General features: G+C 37.1%; 1 protein-coding gene across 2 annotated transcripts in view; it reads left to right on the top strand.

Moving 5' to 3' along the window:
• The window catches only part of znf384b (zinc finger protein 384 b), a 44,199-nt gene that overhangs the window by 2,269 nt on the left and 22,131 nt on the right, over window positions 1-19,799 (top strand). For both annotated transcript variants that reach the window (XM_061914838.1, XM_061914839.1), the window contains exons 2-7: window positions 8,663-8,730; window positions 12,166-12,382; window positions 12,631-12,744; window positions 16,968-17,095; window positions 17,167-17,258; window positions 17,758-17,982. In XM_061914838.1, the coding sequence (XP_061770822.1) occupies window positions 8,668-8,730; window positions 12,166-12,382; window positions 12,631-12,744; window positions 16,968-17,095; window positions 17,167-17,258; window positions 17,758-17,982 (839 nt within the window). In that variant the 5' untranslated portion in view covers window positions 8,663-8,667. The remainder of the gene's footprint in view (window positions 1-8,662; window positions 8,731-12,165; window positions 12,383-12,630; window positions 12,745-16,967; window positions 17,096-17,166; window positions 17,259-17,757; window positions 17,983-19,799) is intronic.

The raw sequence follows: 19,799 nt of genomic DNA, 5'->3' as shown, positions 1-19,799 counted from the left end.
GTAGTGGTTTGGTGGATTGATTTAAAAAAAAAAAAAATAAATAATTTTTTTTTTAAAAGTGAGAATCGATTATGAATCGCACAACGTATTTGATTTGATTCGTATTCGAATCGATTTTTTCCCACACCCCTAATAATAATGCAATCCAATTCCAAAACCAAACCTGACCCAGCAACACTCAGAACTAGGAGTGTAACGGTACACAAAAATTTCGGTTCGGTACGTACCTCGGTTCAGAGGTCACGGTTTTGGTTCATTTTCAGTACAGTAGGAAAACAACAAAATATACATTTTTTGGATTATTTATTTAACAAATTTGCTAAATCTTCCACCAAAAACATTTTTCTAAGTGGAATATTTGATGTGAAGTAATGGGAAACTTGGATAGATCAATAATTCATAATAACATTGATTTTGATTCAATATGACAGTTTGAAAGAAAGAAAAACAGCTTTGTTTTATTCGTCAACATTGCAAGTTTTTCTAAATTACATTTCACCTTTAAGCTTTTTCATTTCACTTTTGTTATGTTTTACTTTATTTTAATAGTATTTTTAGAATGTGCCGTGGGCCTTTAAAACATTAGCTGTGGGCCACAAATGGCCTCTTTGGCACACTTCTGACACCTCTGCTAAAGATAATAAAAAATTTAATCTGATAAATCTATCGTGTTTATCATAACACACAGTCACCATCTCTGCTTCAGTAAACAATGACGGTGATAACGTCACTGTCAGCGATGCTAACTTGTCAGCCACTTCTTCAAAAGACTCCTTTTGAACACTCCTCGCACATTAACACTTCAAAAGACAAACAACTGTCCTGTTTTTTGACCTCCAAAGTATGTTTTTGAGGTGGAGGAGTCTGCTCGGGTGATGGTTAGCTTGAAGCTAACAACTAGCCTGTCTCCATCCTCAAACGATGTGGATCCAGCGGGAGATAAAAGTGAAGTTTCCATGGACTCACAAATACTAAAATAACTCATTTACTGGAGTAAAAAATGTTGACTTTACACTCACCTTAGTGTTTACCAAGAAGTCTATTTCTTTTTCCCGGCAAAACTCGAACCAACACTTCCTGTCAATAGCGTCACTTCCCTAACTTCCCCGGAAGTCCCGCCCCCCCAGCCAAAGCCTTTGGCTAACACCCCGTAGCCAGCCGCTACAATATTTACAGCTAGAATTCACCAACTCGAGTATTTCATATATATATATATATATATATATATATATATATATATATATATATATATATATATCTTGATTGGATTATCCAGAGAATAGTGCTCGATACCGTAGTAGAGCGCCATATGTATGTGTGGGAAAAATCACAAGACTACTTCATCTCTACAGAACTGTTTCATGAGGGGTTCTCTCAATCATCTTCTGATGATTGAGGGAACCCCTCATGAAACAGTTCTGTAGAGATGAAGTAGTCTTGTGATTTTTCCCACACATATATATATATATACATATATATATATATATATATACACACTAGAGATGCACGGATAGGCAATTATGTCATCCGCAACCGCATCACTAAAGTCGTCATCCACCTGCAATCTACCCGAACCAACATTTCATCAAAGCCACACCCGCCCGCCACCCGCCCGTTGTTATATATCTAATATAGACGATGCAAGGCATTAGTGAGGTTAGAAAATGTAACTCCCTCCAAATAGCACAGACACAATGGCTTTCTTGAACTGATTTATTTGAAGGCTTACTTTCCCTTCAAATTCACCATGAAAAGTGTAATAAATAAAGCACGTTACAAACGTAAAAATAATAACATGCACAGCATGTGGATCAAACATTTTACCAAGTCAAATACCAACAAATGACAAATACCTCGTTGGCCATACCCGGAAGTAGCTTCCTTACATTCGTCGACAGACCAAACGAGACACTTCAAAATAAAAGTATACCCACATATTGTTTCAAAGAGTGCTGCTCGTTTTTCGTATGTGGGTAACAACATTGATTGGTACAACCGCCACCCGCCCGAATCTATTTAAAATCAAATTTTTTTGTCATGTCACCCGCCCGACCTGCGGTTTATCCGCGGACTCCGCGGTTGTGACCGCAAACCGCCTATCTCTAATACACACGGTAACTTAACCCTGGACTTACATTGAAAATACACGCAACCCTAATTCAAAATGCCGGACATTTGACGCATTTAAAAAAAAACGCCTAGGCATCCTGGACACCCCCGCAAAAGAGGACATGTCCGGGGAAAAGAGGACGTATGGTCAGCCTATATAATAGTAGATAGGGGTGTGGGAAATAATGTAAAAATAATGTAAAAACAAGAGTATAAAGAAGTCATACTGTTCCATTACCTTTGTTCTTACTACTGTCACTACTCAACTGCCAAAGAACTGTCGACACCTTCATATTTGTTCCTTCCTATACTGTATATACTGTTACACTATCTGAACTTGCACTGGTACTGTATTTGAATACTGTACTTCTACTTGTACTGATACTTTTATCTTAACTTCTGTGACTTATTGTGCAACTTACCTGTCTTGTAATTAATGTACATCACAGCTATTTAATTGTTGTATTTAGTGTATTAGATTCTGCAACTAGTGTTTGGAACCCAGTGTACGCAATATCTGAAGAGCATGGAAAAAAGCCTTTCACTGTGGTGTAGTCTGCATGTGACAAATAAGAACTTGAACTTGAACTTGAGAGAAGACACAAACACGACACAGAACAAACCAAAAGTAGTGAAACAAAAATGAATATTATCAACAACAGTATCAATATTAGTTATAATTTCAGCATAGCAGTGATTAAAAATCCCTCATTGACATTATCATTAGACATTTATAAAAATAATCAAAAAGAACAATAGTGTCACAGTGGCTTACACTTGCATGGCATCTCATAAGCTTGACAAAACACTGTGTCCAATGTTTTCACAAAGATAAAATAGGTCATGTTTTTGGTTCGTTTAATAGTTAAAACAAATTTACATTATTGCAATCAGTTGATAAAACATTGTCCTTAGCAATTATAAAAGCTTTTTAAGAAAATCTACTACTTTGCTAGCATGTCAGCAGACTGGGGTAGATCCTGCTGAAATCTATGTATTGAATGAATACACAATTGTTTCGAATCGGAAAAATATCATTTTTGAATCGAAAATCGCGTTGAATCGAAAAAATTGATATATAATCGAATTGCGACCCCAAGAATTGATATTGAATCGAATTGTGGGACAACCAAAAATTCGTAGCCCTAGTAGATATTAACACCAATGTGTCTCTTACATGAATTTATTAATGTAATAGGTCACTGTTGTCCAAACACGTCAATAATGAATAAAGCTAAATATGTTCTTGACCAGGGGTCTGCAACCCGCCTCTCTGGAGCCACATGCGGCTCTTTCATACCACCGCCAGGTCTCCCTTTGGCTTTGAAACAAAATGTCAATCAATCAATCAATGTTTATTTATATTTCCCTAACTCACCAGTGTCTCAAAGGGCTGCACAAACCATAACGACATCCTCGAAAGCAATGGATGTCACTTCATATTCTGTACTGCTTACCATATCAGGGTTACTGTGTAGAATAGAAATATGGGGAAATAATTACAAAAGTACACTTTATTCGCTAACAGTGTTACTGAAAAGATCAGTTAGAACAATACATAATGTTGGATTTAGAGAACATACAAATCGTCTATTTATTGAATCAAAGATACTGCAATTCCACGATATATTGAATTTTCAAACAGCTAAAATTATACACAAAGCAAACTATAACCTGATACCCAAGAATATACAACAATTCTTCTCAACAAAAGAAGAGAAATATTATCTTAGAGAAAAATGTAATTTAAAACATTTGTACGCACGTACAACACTTAAGACCTTCAGTATATCAGTATGTGGAATTAATCATGTTAAGATTTAAATGTGTATGTTTTTGTCTACTGCAGTGGTTCTCAACCTTTTTCAGTGATGTACCCCCTGTGAACATTTTTTTAATTCAAGTACCCCCTAAAACAGGGGTCGGGAACCTTTTTGGCGGATAGAGCCATGACATCCAAATATTTTAAAATGTATTTCCGTGAGAGCCATATCATATTTTTTAACACCGAATACAACTAAATGCATGCATTGTTAAGTAAGACCAACAATTTTATTAAATATCAGCTAATTGACTAAGCATGTTTAATACACAAGGAATTCGATTTTGTAGACCGTCCATCCATCCATTTTCTACCGCCTATTAAAATAAATATTAACGATTAACTTAAAATATAAGCACGTACTTAAATAACTATGTGTAAAACAAATAAATAATAGAAAGGCTGCACAGTGCGAGCATTATAGTCGCATTTTCGACTGAAAGTAGGTCGTGCGAGTATTGGGGGCGGGGGATTAGAACACGTGCGAATACAAATTTTAATACCTTAATTAGCATTTCGCTCCTAAAATAAATCCATTAGAATTTGATCACATTAAAGTACAATTTTCAACGGTCTGTACAGCGTGTTTGAAATAAACTTAAACCATAACCAAACGGACAAGTGATTGATGCGGAAGTGTCACTGATTACTCTGTGCCCGCTGAAAGCTGTGTGGGGACTGGGGTTAGAGCTCCTAGTTCACACACGGAAAAAAGTAAGGTCTTTGTTGGAGGAACTGGTCAGTAAAAGACAATGCTTTTTTTCACCTCCTTAAAACTTGACACAAACTGCACTGCACACTAGTAACTACGAGGGTCAGAGAGAACATTGAACAAATCAATGATTGAAGTGACAAATTTGCCATCCAAACAATATCCCGTTTGTTGACAAGGACATACAGCCATGGAAGCACATTCAATCTATTGACTAAGCAGAAGTAGCACAAACCAGTGAAATATTCACAAGAGCCGCCCCGCTGCTAGTTTGGTGATTTAACAATAATGTTATTTTTTTAAATTAACTCATTAATTATTTTCCCAAGTAATTAATTACATTTATTAAAAAATAATTACGTAAGTATTTCAGTTACTTTTTTTGGTAAAGTATCAAGTAAATATAATTAATTATAGTATAGCTCAGTTGGTAGAGCGGCCGTGCCAGCAACTTGAGGGTTGCAGGTTCAATCCCCGCTTCTGCCATTCTAGTCACTGCTGTTGTGTCCTTGGGCAAGACACGTTACCCACCTGCTCCCAGTGCCACCCACACTGGTTTAAAAAAAAAAAAATGTAACTTAGATATTGGGTTTCACTATGTAAAGTGCTTTGAGTCACTAGAGAAAAGCGCTATATAAATATAATTCACTTCACTTTAAAGTAATTTTCAGATCACAGCCTGTCACACAGCATCATAAAGCAGTTGACAGGTCTGTGTTCCTGGCTAAAATCTTTGTGTGTATGTCCTATAATAATGTTTACCTATGAAATTGTTAAAGGTAATTTATTTTCATGTTGCTGCTGATGTTAAACATATTCTCTTGAACTGGGGCACTTTATTCCACATTTGTTTTTTTCTGTGTTTTTGTTAGCTGCAGAATTGAGCGTGGATAAATGTTGAAGATTGGAAAATTTTCTTGTACTGTTTTTAAGGTTTTTTCTAGTTTCTTATCTTAAAACATCCTATAATGCAAAACATGTTCTTACTTGTTAGCAGAGGTGGGTAGAGTAGCCAGAAATTGTACTCAAGTAAGACTACTGTTACCTTAGAGATTTATTACTCAAGTAAAAGTAGGAGTAGTGACCCAAATATTTACTTGAGTAAAAGTAAAAAGTATGTTGTGAAAAAACTACTGAAGTACTGAGTAACTGATGAGTAACCTGATCGTTTCATGATGACGGCAACAAATAATGCACAAAAACATAAAAATAGCAATGAACAAATTCAGAGCCAGGAATATCTCTTAAGCAACTAAACAATAATATATATTAAATAATATATATTTGGTTTTACACTGAATTGAAAAAAAATTTAAAATGAATTTTACCTTTTCAACATCATTATACTATTGGCTAAGTTTCATATTCATAAATGTAAGTTTCTCATTCCCCGACCTGTTGTTTGTGCCTTTAAAAAGATTTAGAACTCTACATTAAAACACTCCACCTCTAACAACCAAAAAGGTGCGGAAATGATGATGCTGTGTTCCAAATTTAAGTTATTTACTGACATTGAGTGAGCCTATGGCTTTGCACTTTGTTTACTTTATAGATATATATATTTTTTTGCATTCTATTTTAGTTACTTTGAATTCACAACCCCCTGGCGCTGTTTTGTACATTTTTTATACTTCTTTGTACTGTTTTTGTATTTACTTTGATTATTATTTTCAACTGTTTGTAAAGGTTGAAATTGACAAATAAAGGTTTACAAAAATAAAAAAAAGTGCAGGTAATCATGTGACCGCCTGGCTCTGTTTGATTGGTGAAACGGAGTCAAACGTCACCAGGGACTGCATTTGATTGGTGAAACGCAGGCATGTGTAGATCCTACTTTGAAGGTCTGTCTGACGAACCAAAACAAACAAAGCCTGCATTAACAAATCGATAAAAATCAGTAGCGAGTAGCGAGCTGAATGTAGATAAATGGAGCGGAGTAAAAGTAGCGTTTCTTTTCTATAAATATACTCAAGTAAAAGTAAAAGTATGTTGCATTAAAACTACTCTTAGAAGTACAATTTATCCCAAAAATGACTCCAGTAGATGTAACAGAGTAAATGTAGCGTGTTACTACCCACCTCTGCTTGTTAGTACCTGTTTTCGTGTATTTGGGATGCCGAACATTTTAAATCAATGCATGGTGGAGATACTTAGTTACGTCAACGCATATTTCCATTTATGGGTTAGTTTATAGGCCAAACAATATCGGGAAATTACTTTTGATCCATATCGGCCAGCCCTACACTTGTGTTAGGCTGTTAATAATGAATGTGTGTTATTTATGACATTACCATGAATTGATTTACATGGACCGCGACTAAAAAAGTTGAAACATTATTGGGGTGTTACCATTTAGTGGTCAATTGTACGGAATATGTACTGTACTGTACAATCTACTAATATAAGTTCCAATCAATCAATCAGTCAATCAATTCAAATGGCTCCTAATTATTTCTGTGTTACAACTTATATTCTGTGCTTTCATTGAGCTAAGCTAATCGTACAGCCCTGAATATTGCAGTGGTAAATGGATCCAAACAAAAAGACAATGACATGCTCATGAGTTATTCCATTCACAGTGCCAGGTTATTCCCAGAGTTATTTCATAGCTTTTTATCAGATTGATAGGGAAACAACTGTTCTTATAACGGGTTGTTTTGGCGTACTGTAATTTGTAACGCCTGTAGGAGGGCAGAGTTTGTGACCTGGGTTTGAGGGGTCTGCAGTGATGCTGCCTGCCTTGTTATAAGTCCTGGAGGGGGCGGAACTTGGACATGAATGATCTTTTCTGCACTCTGACTCCTAATTGTCTATCGCAGCCCTTGTGTGTCCAGCTCAGTTGCAGACCCAAACCAGAGAGTGATGGATTTGCACAGGACAGACTAGATTTAAAGCGGTTTTGGGGATCCTGGTCGTTAATGGCCTGAGGACCTCAAGTGCGAGTCTTCGCTTTAAATCTATCTCTTAAAGATTCATGCAAATGATAAGGAAAGAATAATGCATTAATGTAAGCTTTCTTCAGTGATGTACGCCCTGTGAACATTTTTTCAATTCAAGTACCCCCTAATCAGAGCAAAAAAAATGTTGTTGAAAAAAAGAGATTAAGAAGTAAAATACAGCACTATGTCATCAGTTTCTGATTTATGAAATTGTATAAGAGTGCAAAATATTGTTCATTTGTAGTGGTCTTTCTTGAACTATTTGGAAAAAAATGATATAAAAATAACAAAAAACTTGTTTAAAAATAAATAAGTGATTCAATTACAAATAAAGATTTCTCCACATAGAAGTAATCATCAACTTAAAGTGCCCTCTTTGGGGATTGTAATAGAGATCCATCTGGATTCATCAACTTACTTCTAAACATTTCTTCACAAAAAAATAAATCTTTAACATCAATATTTATGGAACATGTCCACAAAAAATCTAGCTGTCAACACTGAATATTGCATTGTTGCATTTCTTTTCACACTTTATGAACTTACATTCATATTTTGTTGAATTATTATTCAATAAATAAAGGATTTTTGAATTGTTGCTATTTTTAGAATATTTTTTTAAAAACTTACGTACCCCTTGGCATACCTTCAAGTACCCCCAGGGGTACACGTACCCCCATTTAAGAAACACTGCCTTAGAATAATGATAGGCAAAATGCTTCTTAAAATTTGTTTTGTTTTTGTTGTCTTGAAGGTGTTCAAAAACCCATAATATTATACATTTTTGATATGGGATTTCCAGTTGAAGTAGTTTAAAATAAATAACTTGATTAACATGGAAACATATTTTATATTTTCACAACTGTTTAGGGAAATCTGACATTTTTTTGTCATAGTTTCGAATTTGTGTGCTTCTGTGTACGTGTGTGTGTGCTTTCTCCCTTTTATATTCCAGGTCATTTTTAAACCACTCTAAATACTACTGCTGGATGAAAACATCAACATTCCAGTTTATCTCTGAAGAACTGTGACATGTTTAGGTGGGTTTTTTTACAGCAACCTGTTTTTCTAAATTTGCAGGAATAATGGAGGATTCGCATTTTAACTCATCCTATTTCTGGTCTCCCATCCCCACTGTGCAAGGACAGGTAAAGCATCTCTATTCATTTACATGTTTAAATGTACTAGTTCAAATGCATGGCAACGTCCCAGGTCGATCACAGTCCATTGTGACGTTAGCAAAGTGAATTGATAAAATGTGTATGTGTTGAAGCTATGTAACGTGTGTTTTAAGTAACACTTTAGCATTCTCAAACTGAAGTTGCGTTTTAAAGGAAGTTAATTTCTGTAAAATGAAACACAAATAAAGTAAAACCACTAATTGACGTCACCTGATATGCACTGAAGGAGAAGTGACAGGAAGGTGTTTGCAGAGAGTGATGCTGTTATTTGGTATTGTTGGTATTAATACATTCATTTAATCTAAATAAATTATTAATAAATACATTTTTTTCAATACCACCTTGATCCAAATAGAAGACCATTTTTTTTCATTCCAAAAAAGTCTACAAGGACTTTTTATCCAGGGTTTAGTGATTTAAATGAAACAAAAAAAAAAGGATTTATGCATTCACGCCAACAAGTGGCGCCCAAAAAATATATCTCTTTACTTTTCTTCCTGTCACTCACACATACCAGTTTGCCTTTTTATTGTCTCGTACTGTCGGTCGAAATGCTTTCTAAAAACGTAAAATGACTCCTTTTATATAGTTGGGGTCTTTAAATATATGCATGCAAGCCAAAAGGTCGAACCCAAGCACATGTTTTGTCTTGACCCTTGCACGCAGAAAACTTTGTTTAAACTATTTGTCTTAATTTAATTTAGTCTGCAAAAATCCCCAAAACCTATTTTGGAAAAACAGTTTTCCCAAAACATCTCTTAGAAAAAAAGCAAGTCTTATATTGTTTGAGAGGTTTATACATCCAAAACTAACATGCAGTATCAAATGGCTTCTTTTTCAACAAAGCTTTTCTTCCTGTCACTCACTCATACACGCCGCTTCTCTTTTTTTAGATTTAGTTTCTAAAGCGTTATATCCACACAGAAAGAAAGGTAGCACTAAATGACGTCTCTCTGGACCAGTAAAAGCTAATCCTCTTGTCACTCACGCACCAAAAAGCAACCCATTTGAAAAAGAGGATGTGGTCTTTTTTGGGGAGAAGTGTTGCTCATAATGCATTGACCAGCAGGACCCTGAATTACAGTGTTTGTTAACTACAGGGCTGGAGCCAATTTTTAGGCCGTGAGTGCACCTTAATGGGTTTCCAAAAAGTATCTGTTTCTCAGCTGTACTTAATACACGTTTCCACCACTTGTGGCAGTAATGACAATTTTTAACAGAAGTTTGGATCTAAAGTCGAAGAGAGGATCTCTTTGACTAAAGCGATGAATCTGTATTTTCATTTGCACTTTAATTTTATTGACAGTTTATTTAAGAAACATATGTTAGTATTATTTATCAATAATTTAGTTAGATTTTTTTTATTTTAGCGCTGCGTAATTGTATGTACATTTATTTTTCAATAGTTTTTATGAGTCCCTTCTTTTGCAGTATATTTGATAAGTATTTATTTCTGCAAGCAGAGTGACCAAAGTCGTGATAATATTTATGATTAACACATGGTCTCATATAATTGACCAGTGTTTATCCTGTTAAACTGTAAATAGGTTAGATTTAAATATTGAATTTGATTAAATTTAACAGTAAGATTACTAATTATAAGTAATACTAGAGTAGGACCCGCTCCCCTCTGTTGTGGAAATGTTGGACCACCAGGTCAAAAAAGTTAAAAACTCATTGATTTATTATGTGGTTACAATCAGAGGTGGGTAGAGTAGCCAGAAATTGCACTCAAGTAAGAGTACTGTTACTTTAGAGATTTATTACTCAAGTAAAAGTAAGGAGTAGTCACCCAAATAATTACTTGAGTAAAAGTAAAAAGTATGTTGTGAAAAAACTACTCAAGTACTGAGTAACTGATGAGTAACCTGTTTGTTTAATGATTACGGCAACAAAAAATGCACAAAACATAAAAAATAGCAACGAGCAAATTCAGAGCTAAGAATATCTCTTAAGCAACTAAAAGAATAATATTTATTAAATAATATTACATTAAAATAAAAAAAATTAAGGCACATTGAGCCACAATAACTTAACAGCACCATAGGCTCAATAGGAATTGATTGATACTTTTATTAGTAGATTGCACAGTACAGTACATATTCCGTACAATTGACCACTAAATGGTAACACCCCAATAAGTTTTTCAATTACTTAATAAATTACTTAATCAATGACCAAGTTGAGGTGATCTACCATATATACATATACATACATACACATATCATATACACATACACACACATATCATATATATATATATATATATATATATATATATACACAGTATATAATTTATATGTATTTATTTTGCCGTTTTTGTTGACATGTTAAAGGTATTTTAATGAATATACATGCATGTTTAACATATCCTATCGTTCATGAAGACAAGAATATAAGTTGGTGTATTACCTGATTCTGATGACTTGCATTGATTGGAATTAGACAGTATAGTGCTGATAACGTCCACGTTTTCAAATGGAGGAGAAAAAAAAGTTCCTCCTTCCTGTCTAATACCACATGAAAGTCGTTGGTTTTGGGCATCTTATTTGTCCGGCTTCCATATTCGTTTTTATACACTTTACAAGAAATATATTGGCGGCGAACTCTGTCGCTTGCTAGCTTGTTTGCTCGGGCTTTCGGAGACTCTTATTTTGTTAACGCAGGCGCTATGGAGCGGCACTTTTATTGTGAAGACAGGAACTGTGCGATCAGTCTTTAGGCTTTTGACGGGAAGTACGGTTAAAATAAAAAGTGTCTTTTTTCCTTTACACTTTTGATTGATTGAAACTTGTATTAGTAGAGTTCACAGTACAGTACATATTCCGTACAATTGACCACTAAATGGTAACACCCCAATAAGTTTTTCAACTTGTTTGAGTCGGATTTTACGTGTGACGGTCATGTGAGCGCCTGGCTCTGTTTGATTGGTCCAACGTCACCCGTGACTGCATGTGATTGGTGAAACGCAGGCAAGCGTATATCCTACTTTGAAAAACCAAAACAAACATTAATAGATCGATTAAAAAAAAAAGTAGCTAGTGGCGAGCTTAATGTAGATAAATGGAGTGGAGTAAAAGTAGCGTTTTTTCTCTATAAATATACTCAAGTAAAAGTTAAAGTATGTTGCATAAAAACGACTCTAAGAAGTACAATTTATCCCAAAAGTTACTCAAGTAGATGTAACGGAGTAAATGTAGCGCGTTACTACCCACCTCTGGTTATAATTACATATTTAAGCCCAGACATGTTGGTTGAAATCTAAATTGTACAACTTTTGGGACTTTGGAGTCTCCATTATGTATACCTTGTTAACATAAATGTAATACCTGTTAGTTTTAAGGGTCAGTTGGTACAATAACACGAGACGTAACAATGATGTGAACGTGGACTTGCTTGCAGATCGACAACGCCGTGTTCCTCAACAAAGTGAAAGAGCAGCAAGAAAAGAATGCTTCCTTCCCTCCGTCTTCCGCGTCCCACTACCATACGGCCCTGCTCACCATCCCGGGGGCCAAGACAGATGGAGGCGGGCATGCTGCTGCTCACCTCCACCCGCCACACAGCAGCCAGAACATCACGGTGCTGCCTGTTCCTTCCACAGGCATCATGACAGCAGGTGAGTCTCCTTTCCGTTCCCGTGTTGTTCTCGTACGCAGTGACTAATTAGCAAGATCGAGGTTGGACCTGGTTTATGTTGCCATGGGAACCATGAGGAGACACTACCAGGTTGCATTCACAGCCTCCACTACAACACATAATAAGCAATATTAAACTCCCTTCTCCTGCTTACTTTTTGGAAGCAGACCACAATGATCAACACAGATGTCTTTCTTTTTCTTTTTCTTTTTTCTGGGCGGTGTGCAGCGGGTCTTGTCATCACCACACCTCAGGGAACGTTAGTTTCTCCCCCCTCCTCTCAGTCGTTTGTGTCGGGGCATCCGACAACCACCATGATCGTCTCTGCCCTTCATCCTCCAGGTAAAGCACACAAACATTAGAGTATGTAAATAATATGTTTTGTAGGACAAGTAGCGCTCCTCTAATGTTGCTGGAGCCTTTATACAAGATGAAATGTCTATTATTTTCATTGGAGTTACCTCGCCACACAACAGGGGCTAATGAATAACCCGCCTCTGTGTTGCAATGCAGTTCTACACCACTGCGAACTTCCCCCACAGTAATAAACTAACATTGTGCAATAAGAAGTCCTAACATATTTTTCAACAATTCGGATTATAGTTAGACATGCTACTATATTTTAAGTGTAATTGTCCTCATTATCCCACGGTATTAAAAAAAAGAAATAAAAGCAGATTTCATTCTGCTGTTTTTAATGAGGGCACTTTAATAACACTTTCAATAAACTCAAAATTGCAAAGTATGGTATCAAAGCATGAGACTAAAATTTCACCCACCAGTATCTCCGGAAATTGTCTTTTCACATTTTGTACATATTTTATTGATACAAAATCAGCATGTTGTAGAAAGAACGTTTCCAATGTGAAGGAGTATCCCCGCAGGCACAAGACATTGAAACAACGTTGAGAACTCAAATCTAACGTTGGAACAACATACTTTTTGACGACGTTTAATTAGGGGGTGTAACGGTACGTGTATTTGTATTGAACCGTTTCTGTACAGGAGTTCGGTTCGGTTCGGAGGTGTACCGAACGAGTTTCCACACGGACATATTTGTTAGCGCACCGCACATTGTGTAAACAATGCAGACCGTGGCACAACCCACGGCAGGCTAGCAGCGACAGGGCTAGGACAACATGCAAAAGCCAGAGCTGGAAGACCCTCCTGCCTCGTTAACATCTCCCCTTTGGGAACACTTTGGCTGCGCAGTGCGATACAACAATGGAGGACGGAGGTTTGCCAACATTGTTCAGCAGCAGTAGGGTACACTTGTGCCAACACGTCAAACATGCTAACTCCTTTGAAGCGGCACCACCGCATTCAAGCATCCTCTCCTCGGCAAGTCTGGCAGGGCTAAACAATAACAAATGTTTTTATAGCAGCAGATTTAAGACCATCCATCCATCCATCCATTTCCTACCGCTTGTCCCGTTCGGAGTTGCTGTATTGCATAAAAACTAGATTTTGACCCACTTCTATTGTGGAAGAACAATAAGCCCATATATCCTCTTACTGCCAAGTTAGCCAGGCTGGGGGGAGGTGGGGGGTTGATGACGAAGGTGGACCCTAACTTAAACAAGTTGAAAAACTTATTGGGGTGTTTGCATTCAGTGGTCAATTGTACGGAATATGTCCTGTACTGTGGAATCTACTAATAAAAGTCTCAATCAATCAATCAAAAAGAGCACTTTATATGTAGAAATGTTTTGTTAAGAAACCATTCTGAGCCTTATCTTATTTAGTTTTTATTTTATATATGTTGACCACATTGACCTTGGCAATGGACCCTGTGTGTATATGTATGTTATGACATTGTTTACAAATTTGGTAAATAAATAACCAAACAATGTATATTTTGTTGTTTTCTTACTGTACCGAAAATGAACCAAACCGTGACCTCTAAACTGAGGTACGTACCGAACCGAAATTTTTGTGTACCGTTACACCACTATGTTTAATCAATGTTGGGTTCTGACGTTAAATTGACAATTTAATTTTGGTCATTTTCCAACCAAAAATTTTCAACACCAATACAACGTGGAAAAAACATGCTTTTTGACAACGTTTATTCAATGTCAGGTTGTGACGTTCATTTGACAATTTGTAAATTTTCCAAGCAACAGCCTAGATCCAACACTAGACACCAAACGTCTCAATATACAAATGCAACTATTTTGCAACATTTTTTTAAATGACGTATCGATGTCCTGTGCCTGCTGGGATATTTGTGTTGCCTTTCCACTGCACAGTATCTGCTGGGCTTTACTCACCTCAGTTTCAGGTACTGAGTTTTCCACGCAGCATTGGATGTAACTGTAGGAATAAATGCCATACAATAAGCGAAAACAACGGAGGAGAGTAAATGTCTCATTTAATTCATGTGGCTGTTTTCTAGGAGACACTCCGTAATGTCTGGGCTACAGAGTTCCCTTACAGGAGATGAATATAAACCGCACTCCCCTAATTTTTGGACATATTCTATTTTGCTCATACAGTAAATTGGCACAAGTCTTTGGCCGCAGGTGTGCACTTTGAAACGTGCTCATTCACAAATTTAACAAAAGACAGTAGCCTACAGTAGAAGTCATTAAACGCGGCCTTCGTCCTTCTCTTCCTGCGGCGGTCCCGCCTTTTGGGGCCCATTAGTGGTGTTTGCTATCTGTATCTGTGCGGCGGCTGTTTCATTTTCGATGGCGGGGTCGATCATCTTTAGCTTTGGGGCTTTGTTGTGTACATTGTGTCGTGTCTTCTCTAAGATGAGGGTGAGTGCATAGCACATAAGGGACTGATTTACTAAAGGTTTGCTTGTACTAAAACACCTGCACATTGATTCCACATGCAAAGCTGATCTATTAAACGTGTGTAAAGTGGATTCCGTCTCTTTCGTGAGCAGAATAAGGCGTGAAATCCATTTTGCGTCTCTGTCTTCATTTACAAACCCCGTTTCCATATGAGTTGGGAAATTATGTTAGATGTGAATATAAACAGAATACAAAGATTTGCAAATAATTTTTAACCCATATTCAGTTGAATATGCTACAAAGACAACATATTTGATGTTCAAACTCATAAAATTTTTTGGGGGGGGAAATAATCATTAACTTTAGAATTTGATGCCAGCAACATGTGACAAAGAAGTTGGGAAAGGTGGTGATAAATACTAATAAAGTTGAGGAATGCTCATCAAACACTTATGTGGAACATCCCACAGGTGTGCAGGCTAATTGGGAACAGGTGGGTGCCATGATTGGCTATAAAAACAGCTTCCCAAAAAATGCTCAGTCTTTCACAAGAAAGGATGGGGCGAGGTACACCCCTTTGTCCACAACTGTGTGAGCAAATAGTCAAACAGTTTAAGAACAACCTTTCTCAAAGTGACATTGCATGAAATTTAGGGATTTCAACATCTACGGTCCATAACATCATCTGGAGAAATCACTCCACATGCCCTTTCTCAACTACTTTGGCACGTGTTGCGTCCATGAAATTCAAAGTTAATTATTATTTGCAAAAAAAAATAAAGTTAATGAGTTTGAACATCAAATATGTTGTCCTTGTAGTGCATTCAATAGAATATGGGTTGAAAAGGATTTGCAAATCATTGTATTCTGTTTATATTTACATCTAACACAATTTCCCAACTCATATGGAAACGGGGTTTGTATTTGCAAAAAAAATAATAAATAAATATATATATATATATATATATATATATATATATACATATATATATATATATATATATATATATGTGTGTGTGTTGATCGTCAAACACCCACAATACTAAGAAAGAAGATGTAAATATACAGCATGCGCTGTATATTTTACAGTAAAAACTGGCAACTCACTCACCGGAATTTTAGTGTAGTAAATTGTGGTTTTTACAACATTTTACAGTAAATTGAAAAACTGTCAGCTTAGTGGCCATAATTTTACTGTAAAATGTACTGTGGTTTTACAACGTCTTACTGCAAATGAAAAAACAGCCCCACTGTTAGTATTTTTAATTCTGGCAACAGAGCTGCCAATTTTTCACCGTCAAAATGTGCAATCCTTTTTCCGTTTACTATATATAATGCACGGTAAAAACAACAAGCATAGATTTTACCATGAAAAAAAACGCTCAGTTGACAGAATTTAAATGATTGATAACTTGCTTTGAAATCATAATTCAAGCAGGGATCTACAGCATTTGTTTTAACTTTAACCTCCGATATTGTTTGGAAAGTATGACGATAAAATATTGGTTAATATTAAAGTTGAAAAACGCGCAATTTCATGCAGTACGTAGATTTTTTTCTGTCCAAACGGAAATAATGAATACATTTAGTAAGCAAAAATATGCTTCCTTACTGACGCATATTTTTTCCAGGCCTTCAAGGGCCATATAAAATGATGCGGCGTGCCAGAGTTGGCCCCCGGGCTTGGAGTTTGACACCTGTGGTGTAGTCAGGAGGGCCGTGGTGAGCTGAGTAGGTCCTGTCCAGTGGAAACGGAGCACTAGTTAAGTGATAGTACACTTCATTTGTTTCAAGCGGCCTGCTTTAATTCCTATTTCCAAGACAAAAAAGAAGCGGATGGGGCGTCCCATGTAGTTGTGATGCCGACGCCCTCCAAACGAGGCCGAAAGAAGAAGAGCATGGGCGGGAACGAAACCCTCATCCTGGCTCACCTTAGCGCCGGCGGCCAGGTAAGCTCGCGCCGGAATGTGACACGACGACAATCCTGTCATGTCAACGATTCATCTTTGTCTCTCTGCAGGTGTCATCTCTGCAGCATCACCCCAGGGACCCGTATGACCTGTCCAATGAGGAGGAGGAGCCCGGCTTGAAAGACAGCACCAAAACATACAGGTATGACGTCGAACAGAATGAAACCAAAGGCATCCTCATGCTTGATTTTGCGGAATGCAAGCACATCTTCAGTAGACGCTTGAGTAGAGCTTCACTGCATGTCGGGCCAGAAGGCGCCTGCTCTGTAGCTCTAATGTTGAGACACAAATACATCCAAGCTCAATTTGTGCTGCACATACAAACTGCTGCTAGCCCTCTGCTTTCCTCCACATGGCATGCACTTTCAGTTTAGAGCATTTTATAGTACCAACTCTTCCCCTCTTCTGCTTTCACTGATCTCCCTGACATCTTTTCCTGACTTCACAAATGTTATTTTTACCCCCTCTTTGTCTTCATTACCTCTTACTCTGTGGCTTCATATTCTTTCCCCTCCTGTTCTCATCTGGCTTCCCTTTGTCTTCGCATCTCCTCCCCTGTATGTACGTCCGCCTCTTCCTTGTTCTATCCACCCCACCTCCCCCCCTCCCACTTCCCATTTCTGTGTCTCTCCCGCCTGTAGGTGCCGGATGTGCGCGGCGACCTTCTTCAGTAAGTCTGACATGCAGATCCACTCCAAGTCGCACACAGAGGCCAAACCTCACAAGTGTCCGCACTGCGCCAAGTCATTCGCCAACTCCAGCTACCTGGCGCAGCACATCCGCATCCACAGCGGGGCCAAGCCTTACACCTGCTCCTACTGCCAGAAATCATTCAGGCAACTCAGTCACTTACAGCAGCACACACGGTACTGCAGCCACCACCACCCTACATCCTACATGTACATCCCACCTAATATTCCTTGAAAAAGAGTGCAGTGGAATGCATATTGTGCATATCACAATGCCGTTTAAAGGGGAACTGTACTTTTTTTTTGGTAGTTTTTCCTACCATTCACAATCCTTATGTAAGACACGCACACCTTTTTCTTTTTTATGCACTCTAACACGTAAATAAATGTTCGCAAAAGTCAGCCAACAATAAATCGAATGGTAGTCGCTCTATTCCGCCATTAAAACCTCCATTAAGGTTTTTTGTATATGCTGTAAGTGTGCCGTATTTTTCGGATTATAAATCGCTCTGGAGTATAAGTCGCACCTGCCGAAAATGCATAATAAAGAAGGAAAAAACATACATAAGTCGCACTGGAGTATAAATCGCATTTTTGGGGGAAATTTATATGATAAAACCCAACACCAAGAATAGACATTTGAAAGGCAATTTAAAATAAATAAAAAATAGTGAACAACAGGCTGAATAATTGTACGCTACAGTTGTGATGAAAATTATTCAACCCCTACACAATTTTGGTGTTTTAGCAAGTAGGACATTTATTCCGTATTTTGTTTGTAATCATATGAAATAAAGATGCATTAAATAGACATATGCAACTTGAATTACAACATTATATTTTGTAACATACCAAACAGTGTCATTTCTCTTAATATCTCATTGACAAAATTATTCAACCCCTTGAAGATCATAACTCTTCAGAACAGAATTTGAATAAGGTCTTTTCAATCAGGTGTTGAAAAAACCTGTAGATGTGATTAGAACCATAACGAGCAACAATTAAACTGATTGAAAAAGACTGTGACGCTCAGCTTCTTGTAGATCAGGGGTCGGGAACCTTTTTGGCAGAGAGAGCCATGAAAGCCTAATATTTTAAAATGTATTTCCGTGAGAGCCATATCATATTTTTTAACACTGCGTAATGCATGCATTTTTGAGTAAAACCAACATTTTTAGAGTATAATAAGTCTCTAAATTATTTTTAATAACATTATTTCTTGAACAGGTGCGGTACATAACAGTTGGATGGATTAAAATACATGAGAATGTTTTATATTTTGAATGTTATTTTTAACATCGTGATTACCAGCAGAATTATTCATTACTTATCGTGTTAAGCAATGTCAGCTAAGATTTATCTGAGAGCCAGATGCAGTCATCAAAAGAGCCACATCTGGCTCTAGAGCAATAGGTTCCCTACCCCTGTTGTAGATAGTCAATGGTGTATTTGCAACATGGTGAAGTCCAGGGAGTGGTCAAAGAAGTCAAGAGAGGAGGTAATTTCTCTTCATAAGAAAGGATATGGATATAAGAAAATAGCAAAGACATTACACATTCCAAGAGATACAGTTGGGAGCATAATTTGCAAGTTTTAAGTTAAAGGCACAGTGAAAACACTACCTGTGCGTGGTAGAAAGAGGATGCTGTGTGCGTACAGTGGTGAAAACCCCCCGGGTAACAGCTGAGGAACTACAACAGGACATTGCAGAGGGGGGAACGCAGGTTTTGTCCCAGACAATGAGGCGCGCACTACGAGATGAAGGTCTCCGTGCCAGAACTCCCAAGCGCACCCCAGATTGACACATCTTTATTTGATATGACTGTAAACAAAATACAGAATAAATGTCCAACTTGCTAAAACACCAAAATTGTGTGGGTGTTGAATAATTTTCGTCACAACTGTATATGAGGCATAAATAAGCAACTGCTATGTTAACCTAACATATTATGGTAAGAGTCATTCAAATAACTATAACATATAGAACATGCTAT

Source organism: Nerophis ophidion, linkage group LG11 (assembly GCF_033978795.1).
Source record: "Nerophis ophidion isolate RoL-2023_Sa linkage group LG11, RoL_Noph_v1.0, whole genome shotgun sequence".
Classification (NCBI taxonomy): domain Eukaryota; kingdom Metazoa; phylum Chordata; class Actinopteri; order Syngnathiformes; family Syngnathidae; genus Nerophis; species Nerophis ophidion.
The sequence above is the reverse complement of the archived record's forward strand: the minus strand, read 5'-3'. Positions and strand labels throughout refer to the sequence as shown.